Below are 25348 nucleotides of genomic sequence, written 5' to 3'. Positions count from 1 at the left end.
CAAAGCAGGAAACCTACTTTCATTGAATACTGTAAGTTTACACAAAAGCTGGTAAATGCTGGTTTTGGATGCATTTGGAGTTACAGAAGTTAGAAATAAGTCTTAGTGGGATAGTATTGGTGTTGATAGGGTGGTCATGGACTTAATATTAATCATATCTGTATACAAGATAAGACTATAAACAGTACCAAAGCCTAAATACTACCACACTAAAAGGAAATGAAAGGTAAATAAAGAGGGAAGTACACCTATACAATATTTCTCCTAAAACCCAACTCTAGGAGTAGCAACATTTCTCCCCACCCCGGATCCAACCACCCTCTGCCATTATGTTTTTTACATTTTCAGCATACATACCTTTTCCTGGTGTCCTTTGGACAGTCACATGACAACATGGTCCTCTTTTCCCACAAGGGCAATCCTAAATACTGCAGAGAACCGAGGTGACATTATGACGTCAGAGCCGTTCTCTGCAGCATTGTACTGTGTGAGCCCAAGCCAACGTCGTGACTTCTTTGGTTTCAGTAATAACTCAAAATGGAGTTCTAATCTTTGGCCATTAAAAAAAATAAAAATTGTCTGGACTTCCAAATTAATTGTTTACCACTCCTGCACCCAAGGTGATTCAAGTCATTCCCCTATTGTTGGAGTGTCAGACCTGAAATAAAAGAAGTAATAAGGAAGAGAGGAACTGCTAATGTAAATTCTCCTGTCTGCAGCTCTGTTAGTCTCGGGTTTCATGCACCAGAGGTACAGGGGAAGTAAAATATACACATAATTAAAATTAAAGCTCACAGAATACTGTAAGAAGAATTACAATATTGGAAGACCGTGGAGGACACTAGTGCAGACAAGGACTGGCAACAGGAAAAAGACAGAAAGTGGCCTTTCTAACTGCCAAAGATCTTGTAGGCAGGTGCAGTCTATTTTCTCCACTACAGGTGGTGCTCAATCGGAGTGGCATAGTAGTGAGAGTGGAAGTCTGGAGGAACATGATTCCTCTATGGTTTCCAGGGTCACTGGGGAAGCTATCCGATTGGAGGCTGCCACTCCATGTGACCCTAGCAGCCATCTTTGGTTAGGCAGAGCCTATTTAAGGCCCTGGCTCTCAGGTTTGACACACATGTCGTGTGTGAGTAGTGTAGGGACAGGTCATCCATCTGTCAGGGGCATTAGCAGCAGGGAAAGGTTCCAGACGAAGCTTAGGACTCGCAATCATCTTGGACTTCTTCCTGTTTGAGAAAGAGATGTCCACGTCGCATTATGCTGCTGGCACTAAGTGTTGTGAGTGTTCTCTTGTGGCACAGACTTACACACTGGTGGCTGGGGGAGGGTCCTGGATCCCTACCACAGTTCTATACAGTAGGGCAAAGAGAGTCAAATGTCCAGTTATGAATATTTATCATGTTTCAGCCAATCACTGGAAGGGGACGTCCAGTGGGCTGAGGGGGTGATCAATATTTTGAGAGTCCTGAGTGTTTTTCCAGTTCCCTTGGGAGGCAGCTCTACTAAGACAAGATTTGCAGTTTGGGCCTCAGCAGGTGCTTGTTTGATGTGATATATGCAAAGAGACAGCACAAGCCATTACTGTACAGAAGCCATGTATACTGAATGACCCAGCAGGAACAGGAAACACCACACAGGTAAAAGTACAACAGAGATGCACCATAGAGTTGCATTTAAAGAAACATATCATCCATAACAGTGCTGAGCTGAGGGTCTGGGGAAGATTAATCATTGCTGGAGGGCACTGTCCTAAAGTTCCGGTCTGGAGAAGGAACTTTTTTATCCCCCTCTCCGTGGAACTACCTGTGGAAGGTGGGTGGCAGTCAGCTCCTGGGACATTGTAAATAAGGCCTACAGTGGGGCTTTCATATGTGCCTGCAGCTTTAACCCATTCCCGCCGCGCGTACACAGATGTACATACTCGGCTTTCGGGGGTTATCCCAGTACCGTTGTTTAGAGCAGGCGATTGGCTTTCCAGGTATAACAACCGATGCAGCTAAAAGCCGCTCGGCTGTTATACTGGAGGGGACATCCCCCCCTCTCGCCGCCTTCCACTGCTCTTCCCGTTCCACCGGAAGGCCCAATCAAACATCCGCTGATTCCGGCGTCTAGTGAAAGACTGGAATGAAGCCGGAAATGGTTTTGTTTCAGTCTCCTGGATGTAAACACGGAAGCGACGTCACACCGTCACTTCCTGTTTACTCGGCTGCCAATGGCGCCAGATTTTAAAAAAATCTACAGTATTCAGATACACCATTTTTGGTGATACTGAATACTTTGAAGAGTAAAGGAGGGATTGGAGGTCTTTTAGACCTCCTATCCCTCCATAAAGAGTACCTGTCACCCCCTATTACTGTCACAAGGGATGTTTACATATAATAGTGATCAAAATGTTTTTTCTATTAAAAAACACGATTAATCTAAAAAAAATAAGAAAAAAAAATTTAAAAGCACCCCCGTCACCACAGGTTCACGCAGCAAAGAAAACGCATACGGAAGTCGCGTCCGCAATTGTAAACGGTGTTCAAATCACACATGTGAGGTATCGCCGCGATCATCAGAGCAAGAGAAATAATTCTAGTACTATACTTCCACTGTAGCTCTAACCTGGTAACCGTAAAAGTCAGTCAACAGTCTGTTGACAGACTGTTGTCCTAAAATCTTACCATCCGTACACTCCTTTTGACAATTGCTGTCCAATTTTTGGCCAACAAATGTTGGATGGCGGGCTAATTTTCGGCAGACAATGGTTTTGATTTCAGATTTTCATATGGTCAGTACACAAATCCGTCACACAAAAGTCTAAAAGTACAAAACACCAAATTAGCAGAAGGGGCACAAAGGGTGGCGCTCAAGAGCTGAAATTCCTCGTAGTACGTCATTACGCTGGTGTTTCTTGCACCGTTAGTATGCACCGTTAGTATGCAAGTCAAGATCCTGGCTTATGCCCTTTTGACAAAAATCAGATGCCTCGGTTGGCCAACAATCGTACCGTGTGTACGAGGCTTAAGACCCCATACACACTATTAGATTTTCTGCAGATTTTTTTCTTTAGATTTACCCAAACCATATAAAATTAGGTCAAACTTTAAGAGTTTCAATTTGTATGCAATCAGGCAGGCCCTTGGACTACATGGTTTTTGTAAATCTAAAGGAAATCAGACAACAAACGTATTGTGTGTATGGGGTCTTAATGACTGTACACACAATACAAAAATCAGATGGAAAGATTCATATGACGTGCTGTCTGGCGATTTCTGTGCTTTAGGCAGCTGATTTTGCTTTTTCGTCAGACAAAAGCTGGATGGGTAGACTATAAAAAAAAATTCAGATGTGAATGAACTCAACGTTTGATTTTTGCTTCATTAGTACAGTTTTGGTATGAAAAAAATGGTAAGTGCAAGACTATGCATGCTCAGAAACTAAAGAATACATACAAAACTATTCAACACATGACATTACTTCTGAAGTTGAATTTTGTCGTACCAAAATTTTTTATAGTGATTAACCTCTTCTCTTTCGACATGAGACTAGAGTAGAATTATAGGGGTCTGATAATGTTGAGTGTTTTATATATATATATACGCAGTAAATCTCCCCAGTAAAGGACACTCCTCTTGAAAATTCTGATCTGATCCTGTTTACAATGTATTCACATCTGTAGAAAGGAGTTCCAAGAATGGCATATGCGGTGACAACATTGGAGGAAGTGATTGAGACCCAGCTACTCCCTTTATGACTTTCAGTGCAGGTTGCCAAAGTGGTAGCACTCACAAGAGCCTGTGAGACCGCAAAGGATCAAACAGCCAACATCTACACTGATAGCGAGTATGCTCTCAAAGTAGTCCATGATTATGAACCCATAAGGAAGAACAGACGATTCACAACTGCTGCAGGAGAACCAATTCAAAACTGGAAATATGTATAAGAACTTTTTGAAGCAGTCACCCTCCCAAAGGAAGTAGCCATCTTGAAGTCAAGGAACATACTGGAGGACAACACATGGACGAAAAAAGAAACCAGTTGGCTGATCCTAATGCCAGGAAGACTGCTGAAACATCAATGGAAGCAATCATGACCCTAATCACTGATTTTGCAAAGGAATAAGAAGTCCGTAACAGATTGAAGAAAAGGAAGAGAACAAATACAGAAGGTGAACTAACTGATTAAGAAATTGCAAGAATATTCATCTGATGATTGGAATGAAATCATGGAAAGGGACAGAGCAAAGAAGGACCAAGATGGACTCTTGTGCAAGGAAAATGGAATATGTGTCCCACCTCAAACGGAGAAGAGGATCATGCAACTAGCCCATGGCTAGTCATGTAGGCCCTAAGGCAATGGAGAGAAACATAAGCAAGGCTGGATGGTTTATTCATTACTCCAGAAATGCATATCAAGACTTTGTTGAGGGATGCATAATCTGTGCTAAAAACAACCCAGGAAAACCGACCAGGGTAAGACATTTGGCCAAGTCACTACTCCCTTTCCAAAGACTTCAGATTGATTGCATCCAATTGCCCAAATCAGGCCAATATCAATATGTTTTGTTATGCATAGACATGTTTTCAAGCTGAATAGAAGCCTGACCGGTGGCTAAAGCAAATGCCAAGACAACAGCAAAGAAGCTCCTTTCGGAAGTAATGCCGCTTTGGAGTCACTGAAACCATAGAGAATGACAGAGGAACACATTTTACTGGACAGATCATGCAAATTATATGCAAGGACTTGGAAATTGATCAGGCCTTCCATGCCCCTATCATCCTCCGAGTTCAGAAAGGGAGAAAAATATAGTGGAATCATTAACCACTTCAGTCCTGTAGGAGTTGGCTGCTCAATGACCAGAGCACTTTTTACCATTTGGCACTGCGCTGTTTTAAAGTAGTGTTCCAGCCCCTAATTTTTTTTAAAAGTCAACAGCTACAAACACTGTAGCTGCTGACTTTTAATAAGGAGGATTACCTGTCCAGGGCACCTGCGATGTCGGCCGATCTGTCCCTCGTATCGTGTGCGGGCGCTGCCATCCTCACTAAGGGAAACAGGCACTGCCCATTTCCTACTGCGCATGTGCCCTGGCGATTTCTGAATGGGCGGCTGTCTTCTGTGACACACACAGGTCCCACACAGGTTAGTTTTTTTTGTTGCATTTCTATGTAATTTTTTTTTTCAGGGTGGACCTCCACTTTAACTGGTCATTGCGCGGTCATAAAATGCTGTACCCAAACAAAATTTGTGTCCTTTTTTTCCCCACAAATAGAGCTTTCTTTTGATGGTATTTGATTGCCTCTGCAATTTTTATTTTTTGCGATATGGAAAAAGATCGAACATTTTGAAAAAAAAAAATTGTTACTTACTTCCTCACTACCTATCAGAGATTCGGAGGCCATGAAATAACACAATAGCACAACCCCCCCCCCCCCCCCCAAATGCCCCCATTTTGGAAAGAAGACACTTCAACCTATTTTCTGAGAGGCATGTTGAGTTTTGCCACAAGTTAGAGAAAATATATATATTTTTTTTAACACAAAGTTGTCACTAAAATATATATATTGTTCAAACATGGCATAGTGATATGTGGAATTACACCACAAAATACATTCTGCTGCTTCTCCTGAGTACGGGGATACCACATGCATGGAACTTTTTGGCAGTCCAACCGCGTACAGGACCCTGAAAACCAATCATCGCCTTCAGGCTTTCTAATGCACCGTACACGCGGTTGGATTTTCCAATGGAAAATGTTCTATGGGAGCTTGTTGTCGGAAATTCCGAATGTGTGTAGGCTCCATCAGACATTTTCCATCGGAATTTCCATCACACAAAATTTGAAATCTGGATCTCAAATTTTCCGACAACAAAATCCGTTGGAAATTTCGATTGTGTGTACACAATTCCGATGCACAAAGTTCCACGCATGCTCGGAATGTCTATTGAACTTAATTTTTCTTGGCTCGTTGTACATGTTGTACGTCACCACATTCTTGACATTTGGAATTTCCGACAAACTTTGTGTGACCGTGTGTATGCAAAACAAGTTTGAGCCAACATCCGTCGGAAAAAAAAACATGGATTTTGTTGTCGGAAAATCCTATCGTGTGTACAGGGCATAATGACGTACATTTTTGATTTCATTCCTCACTACCTTTCACAGTTTCAGAGGCCATGAAATGCCCAGATAGCACATAACCACCCCAAATGACCCCATTTTGGAAAGTAGACACTCCAAGCTATTTGCTGAGAGGTATGGTGAGTATTTTGCAGATCTCATTTTTTGTCACAAAGTTTGGAAAATCGAAAAAAGGAAAAAAAAATACTTTTCTTTTTTTTCTTAATTTTCAAAAATAAATGAGAGCTGCAAAATACTCACCATGCCTCTTAGCAAATACTTTGGGTGTCTACTGTAAGGAGATTCCATAATACATTGCATTATTGATTGTTGATTCTGATTACTGATTTCACCCTGAAGATATAAGTTCAGGATTGCTTATCTGCTTAGTGATTGAAAGAGACTTTTCTTGATACAATTTAGAGAAGTTATCTCATGACAGTATTGCTCAATAACTGAATTATCTCATTGCCATGTCTATCTATTTCTGTTAAATGTCTTCATCTCAGGAAGCATCTGTTTGTGGTTTTCATCTCTGTACACTGTTACTGGGTAAAAGGCTAGATTTGGTTTTTAGGAAGTTGTGGCTGGCACATCATGGTCAGCAGTCGGTAACAGAAAGTAAGGAATTATTGAACTGGAATAAGCTTTGAAATACAGAGGTTAAGATTGAGGTCACAAGACATTAACGAATAATATGCTAATGAACATTTATGTGTATCATTTTGATTGGCCCCCAAAATTGGGGCAGAGTTTTGTAAAAAGAGTATAAAACGGCGAATCCAGTATTAAAGAATTGTAACCATTTCAGCATACCAATTGTGTCTGTATGAGTCATTGGTTACCCGCCGGCGAGGACCTCCACTGAGCCATCTCCAAGAGCCTAGGCCACAGAGAGAAGACGGGCAACCTAACAGTTTTGGTACCAGGAGAGTGGGGTCTGGCGTTTGTTTGAACAGGTAAGACACATTCTGCTCCTTTTTACCTATTTTTGGTAACTGGTGTTGGTGCTTGCCTTGTTCAAATAACCTTGTATATCCACCCACTTACATAACTGTGCCTTCGCAACGGGCTAGGCTGGCCCCTTGGAAGGTTAGAGGGGCTCGCAGGTATTTTGGGTTTTTTGAGTAGTCTGACTAGGCTGGTCTGACTGTATTGAGTAGAGGTATATATATATATGTGTGTTTAAAACTCGGGAAGTATAGGATACGCCCGCAGTATAAGGAGTGGCTGAGTGGACGCCCAATCTTTTTGGGGAAATATTGGAAAGTGCACTTATAATAACATGTTGATATAATGTAACTTTATTTGGCCATTGTATATATATATATATAAGATTTTTGCTTGTTTTTCTTTTAGGTACCACCGTAAGTATTTAGGGTGTATAGAGAATTAGAGATAAGTGTATGGTATATATATGTATGACAACTGAATGTAAAGTATTGTATTGATTTGAAAGGTTTTATTAAGGCATTACACATATATGCACTAAATGAACAACATAAATCAGGAACCCGATTGTAGTGAGATAGCGCCCGCCTGCCCACGTTGCACCTTTGGTTTACTGTTCCTTAGTGTTGACAGGACGTGGATCCTGCTTACCACTAGACCAACTGGGTTCTCATACCGACTTGGTGCAAGGGGAGTATATCCAACCACGAGGAGGGGTTTCCTATACCGAGTACTGAGGGTTAACCTTCATAGCTATATCAGCCCCACAGCAATAACAGATGAGGGGACTTACTCCCAAGTAAGGGAACAGATTATAGCACAAACAGGTTGCTTTCATCTCTGTCCCTGTACTAGACACACCCTACCAAGGTTATTAGATGGGGAATTCTGCAGCAACCCAGACCACGGCCAACCCATCCCCCTATGAGTATGTTAAAAACACACTACCGGGGCCACAGGTAGAACCTTTTTGGACACAGGTCAGAGAACGGTGCCAACAGCTAGGAATACATGACCCAGGACCACTAGGTCCCTGTTCAGAGGATGAATGGAAAGAGGTGAGCAAGGTGTGTCAGGTGCACAAGCACTCTTATCCACCTGGGAAATGGGAAGACACCCAGTACATGAAAGATTGTTACCAAATATGGAATAGATGCTTAGCCAAGTATAAAACAAAGTATGTAACTAAAGTCCCCACAGTAAAGCCTGTAAACTCACCCGCCCTATCTCAGCAACCTGAGGCACCACCACCCCCCCCTTATGTGATGGTTAAACAGGAAGATGGAACATTGGGTCCATGTCTTCAGCTGTATCCATCTTTGGACCCAGCAGTGTTGGCCACCATAGTGTATGGGGCAGCTGATCAGGCACAAGTTACACGATGGGAAAACGAAAGTAGAAGCAGGAAAGAGGAAGTCCGGGCAGAAGGTATACAAAGTAGGGAAGAAGAGAGGATTAGAAAAATGGAAAGGGAATTAGAAGAGAGGTTAAAAGAGCTTAGAGAAAGAAAGGAGGAATTAGAGCAGAAAATGTCTAGAAGGGAGGAAGAGCTAGAAGAGTACAAAAGAGAGCTGGATAAGAGGGAAGGTGAGATGAGAGAATATTCTGCGATAACTAAGGAAGAAAGGGATGGAAAGACCCTGAAAGAGGGGGAAGAGGAAGAAGTCGGGAAGTTAAGCCCCAGGGAAAAGGAATGGGAGGAGAAACAGAAAGAATTTAATAAGAGACAGCAGGTAGAGGAAGAAAGGATACAGAGGAAAAGGGAAGATTTAGAGGCATACGAAAGGAAACTAGAGAAAGAGGCAAGAAGGATTGAGGAGGCCAAGGGAAAGATAATTTCACAGCCATCCACCACACTCAGAAGCCAAACGAAACCGGCCATAAGCCAGAAACCCCCACAGGAGGAAAGGGAGCAGGGTGAAAGAGAAATAGACATGGAACAGGAAAGTCTAGGTGCCACCTTTAAAGCACCACTTATGCATATAGGGGAGACGGAAGTCCATATTCCCCTACCTTTAGGCACACTGTCAAAAATAAAGGAATTATGCCCCAGCCCAAAGAAAAGCCCTAGGGAGGCTGGCGCTTTCCTTGCAAAATACAGTGCAGGGACAAGCTTGGATAAGGAAGATATAAAAGGGATCCTTAGTATAATTGACCCTGACAGTCCAGAAGGGCATCCCGTAGAGGCCTTATGGACAGCCCACATAAAGGAAGATAAAGATTGGGTATCTTTTTGGAAAGGCATGGGGAATCACTGGTCTACTATATACAAGGGTTCATCCGCACTCCAGGAACTTATCCTAGCAAAACAGGGACCAAAGGAAAAATTCTATGAATTTTGTACCCGGGTATATGGCTTGTGGAAAGCAGTAGATAACGCTACCCCCCAATTGTTCACCTCCACCATTATGGCTGGTGGCGATACGAAGGTGACACAGCTGCTTAAATTCACTAATCCAAAGTGGGCAGAACAAGCCCCAGATGAATTTATGAAGGATACTAGATCACGAGAAACATCAGGGGTATTTGAGCAGAAGGGTGGCATTTTTCCCTCCCTGACACCAACCCAGACTCCGCCCACCCACATAATGACAATGCAACCTTATCCACCAATGCAATCTTATCCCCCAGATCAGGCTTACCCACCAGACCAGGGATGCTTTAACTGTGGGGAACTGGGACACTGGAAGTCCCAATGTCCCTACAGAATTAGAACAAACGCTCAGAGAGGAAGAGGTAGGAATCTAAACACCACCCCACATCGCCTTCAGGATATCAGGTATCCTCACCCACCACAACCCCAATACCAGCCTCAGCCTCATAGACCACCCCCACGCATCCCGATGCAGTGGCCATCCGCTCGGCGGACCCCACAATAGGGATGCCAAGAGAATGTCCCGTCCCTCAGCCTTGTGTGTTACAATCCATCGTGGAAAAGTCTTCCGCAGGTACTATTGCGGGTAGACAATCACCTGATATGTCTATTATTAGATTCAGGGGCTACATTCAGTAGTTTGAATGATGCCATATATGACACACCGCACTGTACTGAGGGAAACTCTATTGGTATAAATGGGACATCAATTACCCACCCCATCACTCCACCATTGCCCGTGGCTACTCCAGAAGGGCAGGAACTATGTACCCAGAGTTTTGCTGTCCTTGTGGATTGTCCAGTATCTTTAATGGGGAGGGACCTACTCTCAAAACTGAATATCACCATTAAATTTGACAGAGGGGGCTCCCTCACTGCCAGCTCACCATTCTGCGATTTACATGCTCCAAAAAGACACACTTACAGGGGACTCTTTGCATCATTACCACCCACTCTAGAAACACATGCCATATGGGCAGAAAACAAAGGGAGTGTGGGTTTTATTAACTGTACACCTTACACACCACAAATGCGTCCAGACGCCAAAGTACAATATCACAAGCAATACCCCCTGCCACTCGAAAAAATTGAAGGCATCACACCATTAATCGATGATTACATAGCAAAAGGGATTCTGAAACACATTATAAGCCCCTGGAATACACCAATCTACCCTGTGAAAAAGGCGAATGGGGAGTGGAGGCTTGTACAGGACCTAAGGGCCGTCAACAAGCAGGTTATACCTCTGCCACCTTTGGTGGCAGATATTTCTTTCATCTTTTTGAAAATACCTGCTGATTCCCTTTGCTACACAGTAGTGGACCTGGCAAATGCATTTTTTAGCATCCCGATCGATGAAAGGGTATTGCCCATGTTCTCATTTTCATGGGGGAAAAAGCAGTTGACCTGGTCAAGATTACCGCAGGGGTATGTGGACAGTCCGGCAGCCTTCTCCATGGTCCTTAATGAGACAATTAAGTCATGGACTGCTGAGCGCGGGTCGGTACTAATACAGTATGTGGACGACTTGCTCCTGTGCAGTCAATCTGCTGAAGATTGTGCGGTCGATTCCACATCTCTGTTACATCACCTGGCCAGGTCTGGCCACCTAGCATCGCGGAAGAAGATACAATGGTGTCAAAGTCAGGTAGAATACCTGGGATGCATTCTGAAGGAGGGAACCAGGCTAGTATCCCCCAAACGTGCCGCAGCCCTGCAGGCTCTCAGTCCTCCGAGAGACAAAGCAACCTTGCTGTCATTCTTGGGCGCAATCGTATATTGCCGCCAATGGATCCCAGATTGTTCATATTATGATGGCATTCTGAGGGAGGCTACCTTGTCCACCGCCCCAAAGACAATAGATTGGACAACAGAAAGGCTCCATGCTTTTCAGGCCTTGTTAAAAAGTCTGACTCAGGCCCCCGCCCTGGGATTGGTAGAATATGGCAAACCTTTTCAATTATACTGTGTGGTGTCGGGAAATTCTTTTGCTGCAGTTTTAACACAGCAACATGGAACCGGGTACCGACCAGTCTCCTATCTCTCAAAAAAGTTGCCTACCCAAGTACAAGGGATGCCATCTTGTCTACAAAACCTTGCTGCTTGTGCAATGGCAGTTCAAGAAGCTAACAAATCAGTATTAGGCCATGAGCTGACCCTCTACACTACTCATTCAGTGACTCACCTCCTGCAAAACATGAACACGCAGCATATGACAGCACAAAGGCTTAGTGGGTATGAGATCACACTTCTAAATACTGATAACCTCACCCTCAAACACGCACCACCAAGTAATCCCACTGTCCGCCTTTTGCATTCTTTGCTCAGGCTGCCACGAGACCCTGATCAGAAACACAATTGTGTTGAACAGGTTGCAGCAATAACCAGCCCTCGCCCAGATCTCACTGATATTCCCCTACCAGGAGTACAGGACGTTTTCGTAGACGGCAGCTGCTCCCGCCCCTCTGATGCAACATTCCTGACAGGGTACGCCATTGTCCAACTCCCTGATGTGGTGTTGGAAGCAAAAGCTTTACCACCCTCCTCGGCACAGGTAGCAGAATTGGAGGCGCTCACAAGAGCTTGCATACTTTTCTCAGATCAGGAGGTAAACATTTACACAGATAGTAGGTACGCTTTTGGGGTCACGCATGACTATGGCGTAATATGGGCAAATAGAGGATTTAAAACTGCTGACAACAAGCCGATTGCTAACTCTACGCAAATTAAAGCACTCTTGCAAGCGATCCTTCTCCCAAAGCGGATAGCAGTCATCAAGGTAAAAGCACATTCATCAAATAACAGCAGAATTTCCAAAGGAAACGCGCTGGCAGACAGAGAAGCAAAAAAGGCCGCTGCCCTATACATTGGTCAGCCAGCCCCCACAACAATGTTCTTCAAAGAACATTTTACATCACCCAACTTTAAAACCATTGTGGCACAAATACAGGGATTAGCTACAAAGGAGGATGTTTCTTTTTGGGTCAAGGATGGCTTGACCAAGGACCAAGAAGGTCTTTGGTCAAAAGAGGGGAAGATATTGGGCATACCAGAATCAAGCAGTGTTCTCATACTTTCCTATCTCCATGGTCCAGGACATATAGGTACCACCGCCCTAACGAACATATACACAAAGTCTTTCTGTACAAACAACTTAAATAAACAGGCAAAACTCCTCACCAGCAGTTGTATGACCTGTGCACAAAACAATGTCCAAGGGAAACATCATGGATTACATGGCCACCTGCCCCCACCCCTAGGTCCCCTAACAGATTTACAAATAGACTTTACACACATGCCCAAACAAAAAGGCAATTTGAAATGCCTTTGCGTGATCGTATGCAGGTGGTCAGGCTGGGTTGAATGTATTCCGTGTACAGGTGAGACTGCTAAAATTGCTGCCAAATGCATACTGAACCATTGGGTTTGTAGGTTTGGAATACCAACGGCCATATGGTCAGACAGAGGACCTGCCTTCAGCTCCTCTGTTACACAGACTTTAGCTAAGCTACTAGGCTTACAGTGGAAACTGCACATCCCTTACCACCCACAAAGTGCAGGGGTAGTGGAAAGAATGAACAGGAACATTAAAGACAAGTTAAAAAAGGCTACGGGGGGCACCATGAAAGGATGGTTGGATTACCTTCCTTCTGTCCTATTTCAGATCAGAACAACACCACATGCCAGAACAAAACTCTCGCCCTTTGAGATTTTGATGGGAGTTCCTGCAAACATAGAGCTGCCCCTCTTAGATCAAAACACTGACATTAACATCTATTCCCAACAGGAAATGTACGTGAAAAATCTGGTAAGTATGCTACAGGAAATGAACGAACAAGTCTCTGTCACCTTTTCTCCTATTTCCACAGAGCCGACACACCCCTTCATCCCAGGAGATCAAGTGCTAGTCAAGCAACTGGCCCACAAAAAGAGGATCGGACCAATCTACTCTGGACCTTGGAAGATAGAGAAGGTTTCCAGAACTGCTGTACTGACCGATCTAGGAAACACCTGGATCCACGCCAGCCGGCTAAAGAAGTGTCCACAGCAACCCCAGACCCCAGACCCGCCTCCAGCACCCCAGGACTCCTCTGACCAGGAACAGCAACCAGATTTGAAGGACGTTCAAGAAGGCATAAAGCAAATCTCTCTGAACAACAAGACAAATACCTCACCCACAGGAAGAAACGAGTAGCAGAACTTTGTACACAGTACCTGACAAAAATGATTTCCACTTTTGTGTCAGGAAAAACATTATGCTTCTGGACATGTCTGATTCTGATAGTATTCATACCTGTTTGGTTAATAGCAAATTGTGTGTACCATCCAGAAGATTCAGGGCTACTAGAAGGCATATGTGGGAAAGCACAGACAGCCAATGTCCCTAGTTTAAAATATAAAAGAAGTATACACCCCACTGAACCCCCTTCAGGTTTCACCGACAGAATGTTGTTGTTAAAGTTTAAGTACAGTTATGCACAAAAGTCTGGTTTTGAGAAATGTTGGATATGCAGCAAACTCCACCCTAGTACAGCCAGAATCCCATTAATGGCCATTCCCTTAAACATCACTCCTTTCCTGAATGGAACACCCCCTATTGTTCTTGCCAATGTCATAAGAAAAAGTCCCAACAAGCCCCTCAGTTTTCAAATCGTGGGTAGAAGCCATGCTCCAGATTGGTGTTTCATAATGGGAAACATTTCCAGGGGAGCTGAGGTGTGCAAATGGTCGAAACTTAATGTCTCCATGGCTTCCCTTACCGATAACTCATTTTTTCACACCACAGACCCTGTGATAAATGCTACCATCTATGACCTTTTTAATTCTAGCTCCCACTCCCCGGTCACACAGTTATTAGCTCTGCTGATGGCATCTGGACATTCAAAAGGCGCAAGGACCATTGTTAGTCAACGACCCTTGGCATTAGGCAACACAACCTACATCTGTTGTGGCAAGCTCTGTTACCCATGGATTCCTGAGGAACCCCAAGGGTGGTGTTATCTTGCTAAAATAGTCCCTATAATGGGAGTAGTGGGGGATAATGGACAAGGACACCTACTTAAAGCTAGTACCCACCCAAGATACCCTCTAAAACACCATGTGAAAAGAGAAATGTTCCTAGAAAAAGATATGACCTGGGCCTGGTTTCCTTCCTGGACAGGATGGGGAATAGATTTGATGAAGAAACTAAACAACTACACTTCAATCATAGATGAGATCTTGGAAAAGGACTCTGATGACATCACAAAACTAAACCTAGAAACCAGAGCAATTAGAAAACAACTAGAGCTACATGACCTGGCTATAGAAAGCATGAGTGCAGCCCTCACTGGCCTCTGTGAAATTACTGAGGACTATGAATGCTGCACCTGGATACATAACACGAGTATCGAGATCCCTGATTACTATGACATAATTGCACAACACAGAAAAGAGGTAAACAAGCTACAACAGGATGCAAGGGACATTGGGAAAACATGGGACCCTTTCTCTACAGGGTTCAGTTTAGGAGGTCTCACTTCATGGTTGAAGAACACTGCGATGACTATTTTCACCATACTGCTTTTCATATTGTTCTTGTATGCATGCTTCATGTTACTCAAATGCCTCTGCAGGAAGGGTAGCGAAGCACATTCCGAAACCATGAAGCTGACTTCCATTTCCAGAGATCCCACTGTATGGTACAAGAATCAGGAACATGAGGCCGGAGGATATGAATCCATGAGGCCTAACAAAAAGGTAGAAAATGACCATTTCGATGATATCGAATGGTCAAAGGGAGGATTGTAAGGAGATTCCATAATACATTGCATTATTGATTGTTGATTCTGATTACTGATTTCACCCTGAAGATATAAGTTCAGGATTGCTTATCTGCTTAGTGATTGAAAGAGACTTTTCTTGATACAATTTAGAGAAGTTATCTCATGACAGTATTGCTCAATAACTGAATTATCTCATTGCCATGTCTATCTATTTCTGTTAAATGTCTTCATCTCAGGAAGCATCTGTTTGTGGTTTTCATCTCTGTACACTGTTACTGGGTAAAAGGCTAGATTTGGTTTTTAGGAAGTTGTGGCTGGCACATCATGGTCAGCAGTCGGTAACAGAAAGTAAGGAATTATTGAACTGGAATAAGCTTTGAAATACAGAGGTTAAGATTGAGGTCACAAGACATTAACGAATAATATGCTAATGAACATTTATGTGTATCATTTTGATTGGCCCCCAAAATTGGGGCAGAGTTTTGTAAAAAGAGTATAAAACGGCGAATCCAGTATTAAAGAATTGTAACCATTTCAGCATACCAATTGTGTCTGTATGAGTCATTGGTTACCCGCCGGCGAGGACCTCCACTGAGCCATCTCCAAGAGCCTAGGCCACAGAGAGAAGACGGGCAACCTAACATCTACTTTCCAAAATTGGGTCATGGGGGGGGGGGGGGGTTTGGGCTATCTGGACATTTCAGGGCCTCCGTAACTGTGATAGGTAGTGAGGAGTAAAATCACAATATTCCGCCTTCAGAAAGTCTGAAGGCGGTGATTGGTTTTTGGGGTTCTGTATGCGGTTAGGCTCCAAAAAAGTCTCACACATGTGGTATTCCCACATCCTCTGACGTCGCGTAATTATTTCCCAGGGCTCATCTATGTGGCACTTGGTACCGTGTCTTTCCTCTGACACAGTGCACATTTTTTCATATGCTTTTTTGGTCCCGCTGACATTGAGTGTGTGGATAAATACTGGTTGGCACTGCGATGTACCCTACTCTATTGGTTACCTTCCCTCTATTTTTTTATATAGCTACCTTAGGGTGCCAAGAGAGGGGGGCACTAAAATCGAGGGTCCTCCAAGTGCTTATACTGGCGCCACCCTTCTCATACCTGCTCAGTACAGCAGACCCATGACAGGTAGACGGACGATGTGAACTTCAGCTGCTGCCTCCACACTAACTTTCACCAGCTATCACGCCCCCTACACCTCTTCCTCTCTCCCTGCTGAAAGGCAGATGATGGGGACAAAACAAGACATCAACAAAATGGCCCCTTTCACAAGGGACAGACTCTGCTATGCTTAGCAGGGGATCTGTCTGCTGATCCCCTGTTGAGCAGAGTTGGAGGATAACAGGTCCGTGTCCCCTTATGCAGAGCAGACACAGCCCACTCTGCTCTATGGGTAGTTGTATGTGAACAGACCGCCTGTCCGTTTACACCCAACTGGCATCTGTCCTGATCCGCCCAGACAGAGGGTGTCTGTCCGCCCCACCAGTTTGTTTTTGGTGGATTGGAAGGCTCAGGGCCCTCTTTCATCATAGTTCCCCCTTACAGTGTAAAGGGGAACTCTGCACATTCTGATGAAAGTGGAAATCCAGACACTGATTTCTGTCCTCCATGCAGAGCTGCTGTCTGCTGTGTGTCCATCCATCTTGGAGCTGCGTGACGGCAGCCCAAAGAAGTGGATGCAGATGCAGCAGCTGCTTTCAGATCTGTGCATCTGCTCCTGCCCACATGCAATTTTGTCTGTGCGGACACTGTGTCTGCATTCATTTCTGTAGGCTGCCTGCACGCAGCTCCACGGTGGATGTATGGATGACTCATCTGAATGAGCCCTAAGGGAGAACTCTGCAGACTCTAATGTATGTTTGGAACTCTGCAGACTATGATGTAAAGGGGAACTCTGTAGACTCTGATGTAAAGGGGGCTCTGGGAACCTTGATTATAAGGTGGGAATATTGAGGACTTTGATGTAAAGTGCCTTGAAAAATTATTCATACACCTTGACATTTTGCACATTTTGTCATGTTACAACCAAAAATGTAAAATATATTTTATTGTTTTTTTTTCTGTAATAGACCAACACAAAGTGGCACATAATTGTGAAGTGGTAGGAAAATGTGAACTGGTTTTCAAAATGCTTGTGGAATGGAAAGAGTATGACACAACTGCAAACCTACCAAGACATGGCCGTCTACCTAAACTGACCGGCCAGGCAAGGAGACCATTCATTAGAGAAGCAGCCAAGAGGCCCATGGTAACTCTGGAGGAGCTGCAGAGATCCACAACTCAGGTGGGACAATCTGTCCCCAGGACAACTATTAGGCCGCGTACACACGCGCGGACTGTTTGCCCAACCTTGTTCGTCAAACAGTTTCGGCAAACAGTCCGCTCAAAATTTGCATGAGCGGACTTGCCCACACACGAGCGGACTGTTTCAGCGAACTGTTTGCCAAACAGTTCGCTCAACTTTTGAAATGAACGGACTCGCCCACGTAAGGAGGAGGCAAATCCGCCCATTTCGAGCGCGTGTACCGGTAGGCGGGGCCCGCGAAGGAGACGTCGCGGGCTCCGCCGCCTGGAATGGGCTTAAAGGGGAACCCCAACGCCGGAAAAAATTGGCGTGGGGGTTCCCCCAAAGTCCACACCAGACCCTTGTCCGAGCACGCTACCCGGCCGGCCAGGAAAGGGGGGCGAGCGAGCGCGCCCCCCCCCTCCTGAGCCGTACCAGGCCGCGTGCCCTCAACATGGGGGGTGCCTTGGGGAAGGGGGGGCCGCGCGGCCCCCCCACCCCAAAGCACCTTGTCCCCATGTTGATGAGGACAAGGGCCTCTTCCCGACAACCCTGGCCGTTGGTTGTCGGGGTCTGCGGGCGGGGGGCTTATCGGAATCCGGGAGCCCCCTTTAAGAAGGGGGCCCCCGGATACCGGCCCCCACCCTATGAGAATGAGTATGGGGTACAATGTACCCCTACCCATTCACCTGTGAAATAAAGTACAAAAAAAAACACAACACAGGGAAAAAATATTTTATTGCACAGCTCCGGGGGTCTTCCGTCTTCGGGGGTCTTCTCGCCGGACTCCTCCGCTATCTGTGTGTAGCTCTTTTGCTAGCGGAGGAGTCTTCCTCCCCGCCGCCGGCCTCTTCTCCCGACTTCGGGGGTCTTGTCCCCCTCTTCGGTTCTTCTGCCGGGCCACCGCGCCTTCTTGTAGCTCTTTTGCAGGCGGTGGCCCGGTCTTCTGTCGCCGCTGCCTTCCGTTCTTCTGTCGCCGCCTTCGGTTCTTCTGCCGGGCCACCGCGCCTTCTTGTAGCTCTTTTACAGGCGGTGGCCCGGTCTTCTGTCGCCGCTGTCGTCGCCGCCGCCGCCGCCTTCCGTTCTTGTTCTTCTTCTTGTTCTTCTTCTTCTTCTCCTGGAGATGTTGACTCGACGAGCTCTCCGGCCGGAATGCCAGAGCCGCGCTGTGCGGTCACTTATATAGTGACAATGGGGCGGTGTCACATGGTATATGTCACATGGGTTGGTCACATTGTGACCCCGCCCCCTTACGATGTCATAGTCCCCATGTGACATCAACCCATGTGACCAACCCATGTGACATATACCATGTGACACCGCCCCATTGTCACTATATAAGTGACCGCACAGCGCGGCTCTGGCATTCCGGCCGGAGAGCTCGTCGAGTCAACATCTCCAGGAGAAGAAGAAGAAGAACAAGAAGAAGAACAAGAACGGAAGGCGGCGGCGGCGGCGACGACAGCGGCGACAGAAGACCGGGCCACCGCCTGTAAAAGAGCTACAAGAAGGCGCGGTGGCCCGGCAGAAGAACCGAAGGCGGCGACAGAAGAACGGAAGGCAGCGGCGACAGAAGACCGGGCCACCGCCTGCAAAAGAGCTACAAGAAGGCGCGGTGGCCCGGCAGAAGAACCGAAGAGGGGGACAAGACCCCCGAAGTCGGGAGAAGAGGCCGGCGGCGGGGAGGAAGAAAGCCGGACTCCTCCGCTAGCAAAAGAGCTACACACAGATAGCGGAGGAGTCCGGCGAGAAGACCCCCGAAGACGGAAGACCCCCGGAGCTGTGCAATAAAATATTTTTTCCCTGTGTTGTGTTTTTTTTTGTACTTTATTTCACAGGTGAATGGGTAGGGGTACATTGTACCCCATACTCATTCACATAGGGTGGGGGGCCGGTATCCGGGGGCCCCCTTCTTAAAGGGGGCTCCCGGATTCCGATAAGCCCCCCGCCCGCAGACCCCGACAACCAACGGCCAGGGTTGTCGGGAAGAGGCCCTTGTCCTCATCAACATGGGGACAAGGTGCTTTGGGGTGGGGGGGCCGCGCGGCCCCCCCTTCCCCAAGGCAACCCCCATGTTGAGGGCACGCGGCCTGGTACGGCTCAGGAGGGGGGGGCGCGCTCGCTCGCCCCCCTTTCCTGGCCGGCCGGGTAGCGTGCTCGGACAAGGGTCTGGTGTGGACTTTGGGGGAACCCCCACGCCGATTTTTGGCGTTGGGGTTCCCCTTTAAGCCCATTCCAGGCGGCGGAGCCCGCGACGTCTCCTTCGCGGGCCCCGCCTACCTGTACACGCGCTCGAAATGGGCGGACTTTCCGAGCGGGAACAGTTTGCTCATTTCGAAAGTAGCCTACACACGGGCGGACTGTTCGCTCAAACACAGTTTCAGCGGACAGTTTTTCAGAATTTCCGAAAGACTTTGTCCGCCCAACTGTCCGCTGAAACTGTCCGCTGAAAGCCCACACACGGGCGGACTGTCCGCCCAAACACTGTTCAGCGGACAAGGTTGGGCGAACAGTCCGCCCGTGTGTACGCGGCCTCAGTCGTGCTCTCCACAAATCTGACCTTTGTGGAAGAGTGGTAAGAAGAAAGCCATTGTTGCAGTTTATGAGAAACCATGTGGAGGACAACAGCAAACATGTGGAAGAAGGTCTTCTGGTCAGATGAGACCAAAATTGAGTTTTGGCCTAAAAGCAAAACCCTAGGTGTGGCAAAAAACTAACACTGCACATCACCCTGAACACACCATCCCCACTGTGAAACATGGTGGTGGCAGCATCATGTTGTGCAGATGCTTTTCTTCAGCAGGGACAGGGAAGCTGGTCAGAGTTGATAGGAAGATGGATGGAGCCAAATACAGGACACGCTTAGAAGAAAACCTGTTAGAGTCTGCAAAAGATTTGAGACTAGGGCAGAGGTTCTTCTTCCAGCAGGACACCAACCCTAAACATACAGCCAGAGAAACAATGGAATGGTTTAGATCAAAGCATATTCATGTGTTAGCCCTTGTACACATGGTCGGAGAATCCGTCGGAATGTGTCCTATCGGACCGTTTTGTCGGATAATCCGACTGTGTGTGGTATGCATCGGACTGATTCCGTCGGAATATCCGTCGGACCCAGTTTTCCAACTTGTTGGAAATATTTTCCGACCAACTGGTTCGATCGGACATACTCCGATCATGTGTAGAGAATTTTGATCGGACCAAGTGCCACGCATGCTCAGATCAAATTCCTACATCAAAGCTATTGGCTACTAGCCTGAACGTAGTCCCATCGTAACGAAATTATGTCATCACGTTCTGAATGATCGGATTTTTCGACAACTTAGTCCGACCGTGTGTATGCAACAGTTTCGGACAAGATCCGATGGACAAAATCCGACGGATTTGGTTGTCGAAATCTCCGACCGTGTGTACAGGGGCTTAGAATGACCCAGTCAAAGTCCAGACCTAAATCCAATTAAGAATCTGTAGCAAAACTTGAAAATTGCTGTACACAGACGCTTTCCATCCAATCTGACAGAACTTAAACAATTTTGCAAAGAAGAATGGACAAAAATGTCCCTCTTTAGATGTGCAAAGCTGGTAGAGACATCCCCAAAAAGACTTTCAGCTGTAATTGCAGAGAAAGGAGGTTCTACAAAGTATTGACTCAGGGGGGCGCCATACAAATGTACCCCACACTTTTCACATATTTATTTGTAAAAAACAATTGAAAACCATTTATATTTTTCCTTCCACTTCACAATTATGTGCCACTTTGTGTTGGTCTATCACATAAAATCCCAATAAAATACATTTACGTTTTTGGTTGTAATATGACAAAATGTGGAAAATTTCAAGGGGTATGAATACTTTTTCAAGGCACTGTAAGGGGGGGCTCTGGGAACCTTGATTGTAAGGAAAGAATGCAGGGGAACTCTTTTGTAAGGAGGGACTTCTGGGGACTTTGATTTGGGGAAAAAATCTGTGCCCTCTGATGTGAGGGGAGGGCACTAATGTACAAAGGGAATGTCGGGGATTTTGATTTTAGGGGAACTCTGTGGATTCTAATGTGTAAAGGGGGACAATTGGAGACTCTGAGGTGAGAGGGGACATTGATGTAAGGAGGGAATCTGGGCACCCTGATGTATAGAGTAATGGTGGGGACTTTGATGAGGGGGGGCTCTGACGTAAGAAGGGATTCTGATGTGCAAATAAAATGTATTTCATATGGGGGTTGGGGGCTGCATTGAGGGGGTGGCAGGAGGATGGTGGGAAGGGCACCAAAATACACCTAAGTAGACAAAAATCCTTGCACTGGCCCTGCACCTCGTCCATTCAGAAAATGTTTTGCACTATAACCATACTTTATTAGGATGATTATATTTCTGGTTTGTGATATGTATATATACACAATATGGTAGAAAGTGTAGTGCTAAATCTGAATTGAACTTCTCACTGTGGTGAAATCAGATATTACTCACCTAATACTTGTAAAATAGTTGTATAGAAAAAGGTCCCTTTAGAATATGACTTCTCACAGGCATAATTTCCTCCATCAGATATCTGGGTGTTCTGGATGGTCAGTGTTAGATTGGTAAGTGTCATTCTTGTACTGCAGTTGCTTTTTATCTGGTGTCCTCTTTTGACAAGGTTAGCATATGAGAATAAACACGAAGAATTATTAATGTGATGGATCTTCCATATAACTCCTATTATATGGTCTCCAGGATCACCTCCACATTGTAGAACTGTAGAATTGCCTTTTCTCCCCACCACAACTGTAACATTTGGAATCAGAAGAATCAAAATGTTTTTTTTTTGTTGTTGTTAGCACGCTGTTTATTGACCTTGGAAGTCATGCATTATGTATTATCACCGGGACTCTTTACAATTAGGCAGGTCAATTTTAGTCTAATATTTATATACAGTACATATACAGAGTCTTTTTAGCAGACAGTGCTGGAACCTTATCTGACATTAAAATGTGGATTGTCATCCTCAGTCTGGAAATGCTAATTACATGGCTGTCATGCTCACCCTTTTCTATATTTTCAGTTACTGACTCGTAACAAAACCATATATGATCACTTCCGACTTTCCTTGCGTTCCTGCTCCAGGACTACTTATATTTCAAATGCAACCCCCCCCCCCCCCCAAAAAAAAACTGTTGATCCTTCCAGAAGCATGGAGGCACCCTGTGTCTTGTCTTCAAGCAGTCAAATAAGCCCTCTCAGTTCTTATCTTATGCCCCGTACACACAAGCAGATTTTCCGTCAGAAAAAATTTGGATGTTTTTTCCGACGGAATTCCGCTCAAGCTTGTCTTGCATACACACTGTCACACAAAAGCTGAACTTTCGACCATCAAGAACGCGGTGATGTACAACACTACGATGAGCCATAAAAATAGTTCAATGCTTCAGAGCATGCGTCAAATTGTTCCCAAGCATGCGTAGGAATTTTGCACATCGGAATTGCTACAGATGATCGGAATTTCCGATCAGAACTTTTTCCGTCTGAAAAATTGAGAACCTGCTCTCAATCTTTTGCTGGTGAAAATTCAGCCAGTAAAAGTCCAATGGAGTATACACACCATTGCATTTTCCAACCAAAAGCTCTCATCGGTCTTTTGCTGGCCGAATTTCCGACCGTCTGTACGTGGCATTAGAATACAAAATCACCTCCCCCCATATATCACACACTGCTCATTGCTTAGTCTGACATATGCTATGGAGGAGGGGAGGTGCCTGACTGTCATGGGTTTTGCACTTATGAATATGGTTTCCTGAATTCATGTTTTTAGAGGAATTGTTACCCCAAAACGTTTTAAAATGGATTTGTAATAAAGCATTTTTTTAAACAAAATAATATTACGTTGGTGTATTACTCTGGCAGAAGAATTCAAAACCCTAAAAGTCCCAAGGTTTCTATTTAACAATTTTTTTTGTATGCAATTAGGGGACGTGGTGTTAATTAATACAGTTTCCCTTTACTTCCTGTTATGTCTCTGGGATAGGAAAGGGAAACACTTTTTTTTTTTTACTCTGTCCAAAGATAAAAATAAAACTTTTGGTTTTACATACACTTTAAATACATACTCTGTTTTTTTATAGCAGTAACCTCCCTGCCCCCACCCTCCTCTCCTCACCCCCAATATAAAGCTCTCACCTGCGGAGGATACATCCCGGTATAGAAGCAGCAGGACTGCCAGAAGATACATTGTCTGCAGGGGAGATGATGACACTGAAAAGGAGAAATGTGCTATGACAATGTCACCGATACTCACAGCTATTAACAGAATCACACATCCTGTATGTCTAATGGCGTTCTCGGAATTTACATATTGCGGCCAAACAGTGGTCACTAGCAAACCCATCAAGAAAACTCTACAAATTAAATTTGAGAAAATATTTTTGTGTTACACTAAGCCCCCGTACACACGGTCGGATATTCCGATGGACAATGTCCGATAGGACCGTGTTGTCGGATAATCCGACCGTGTGTGGGCTCCATCGGACTGTTTCCGTCTGAATATCCGACGGACCAAGTTTTACAGATGGGCTATAAAATTTTCCGATAACATGATCCGATCACGTCAGTTCCGATCGTGTGTAGCCTAGTCCGACGGACAAGGTGCCACACATGCTCACAATAAAATTCGGACACGGAAGCGCTCACTCAGGTAAAACTACCGCTCGTAATCGATATAGCACATTCATTATGCTGCAATGTTAAAAATTCTTTAATGCAGCGTATTCTCTTTTTCTTTACAATGCTACAAGTATGAAGTTGTTTTGATGCTCATATTCACACACACTTCTCCCAAACGTATTTCTTTATTCTTTTTACTCATTTCAGCAATACAATATTTTAATTTGTCACATCTACCCAATTTTTTTTTTTTTTTTCATTTTGTGCTTGGTTTTTTTAATCAGCATTTCCTTTTATGACAGTTTGCTCATCTTTGCATTTTTTTTGGTGTGTGTTGTGTGTCAACTTACCACAACACCATTATTATCTTTTCAATTTATTGTTTTCTTTTTTAATCTACAGGAGGTTGTTTGGTGCTGGTGCCCCTTGTTATTCATTTGACTTTGTATTTTAGAAATGTACCTGCCTACTCACAAATAAATAGACATGTGCATTTCTTTTCATTCCGATTTGAAATTCGGACGAATTTTCATTATTTGGACACTCGGATGCATCAGAATTACCGAATTACAATGCTAATGAATTCAACCGAATTCAGACGAAATTCGAATCAAATTCTAAAAATGACCCGAATTTGGGGCCACGTATCTCGGGGCCACTTGTAGCTAGAAACCCCAAATTTGGTATGAAAACATAGTAGAACTAACACTACATCTCCAAATTTGGGTTTTCTAGCTCCAAGGAACCCCGAGTTATGGGGCCCCAAATTCGGGTCGCATAATGTCAAGTACTTTTCTGCAGCAGAGAATGACATTTTGCGACCCGAATTTGGGGGTCACTTGGTGCTAGAAACCAAAAAAACAAAAACAAATTTGGTGATTTTATAGTTCTAGTTCTACTGTGTTTGCATACCAAATTTGGGGTTCCTAGCTACAAGTGGCCCTGAGATACGTGGCCCCAAACTCAGGTCGCAAAATGTCATTCTCTTCTGCAGAAAAGTACTTGACATATTGTCCATATCTCTGGGTCATTTGGTGCTAGGAACCCCACAACTTGTGGCAGGTGACGTAGCAAGTGGACAATCCACAACTTGGTTATGTGGCACTCGTGGCCGGTCACGTGGGACTCATGGCAGGTGTCATGGCAAGTGGACAATACACAACTTGTGGCAGGTGACGTGGCAAGTGGACAATGACATACAGCATATGTACTTGC

At 45.0% G+C, this 25348-nt stretch overlaps 1 protein-coding gene across 1 annotated transcript in view; it reads right to left on the bottom strand.

The window, feature by feature from the left end:
• Window positions 1-23702, bottom strand: part of LOC143981718 (cell surface glycoprotein CD200 receptor 1-B-like) — a 30372-nt gene extending 6670 nt beyond the window's left edge. The window contains exons 1-2 of the mRNA XM_077479759.1: window positions 23645-23702; window positions 21965-22261 (exon numbers count right to left, since the gene is read on the bottom strand). Coding sequence (XP_077335885.1) covers window positions 21965-22261; window positions 23645-23702 — 355 coding nt within the window. The remainder of the gene's footprint in view (window positions 1-21964; window positions 22262-23644) is intronic.
• Between the last annotated feature and the right edge of the window lie 1646 nt (window positions 23703-25348).

Source organism: Lithobates pipiens, unplaced genomic scaffold (genome assembly GCF_037356315.1).
Source record: "Lithobates pipiens isolate NorthernLeopardFrog02 unplaced genomic scaffold, aLitPip1_a1.2 Scaffold_16, whole genome shotgun sequence".
NCBI classification, from domain to species: Eukaryota; Metazoa; Chordata; class Amphibia; order Anura; family Ranidae; genus Lithobates; species Lithobates pipiens.
The sequence above is the reverse complement of the archived record's forward strand: the minus strand, read 5'-3'. Positions and strand labels throughout refer to the sequence as shown.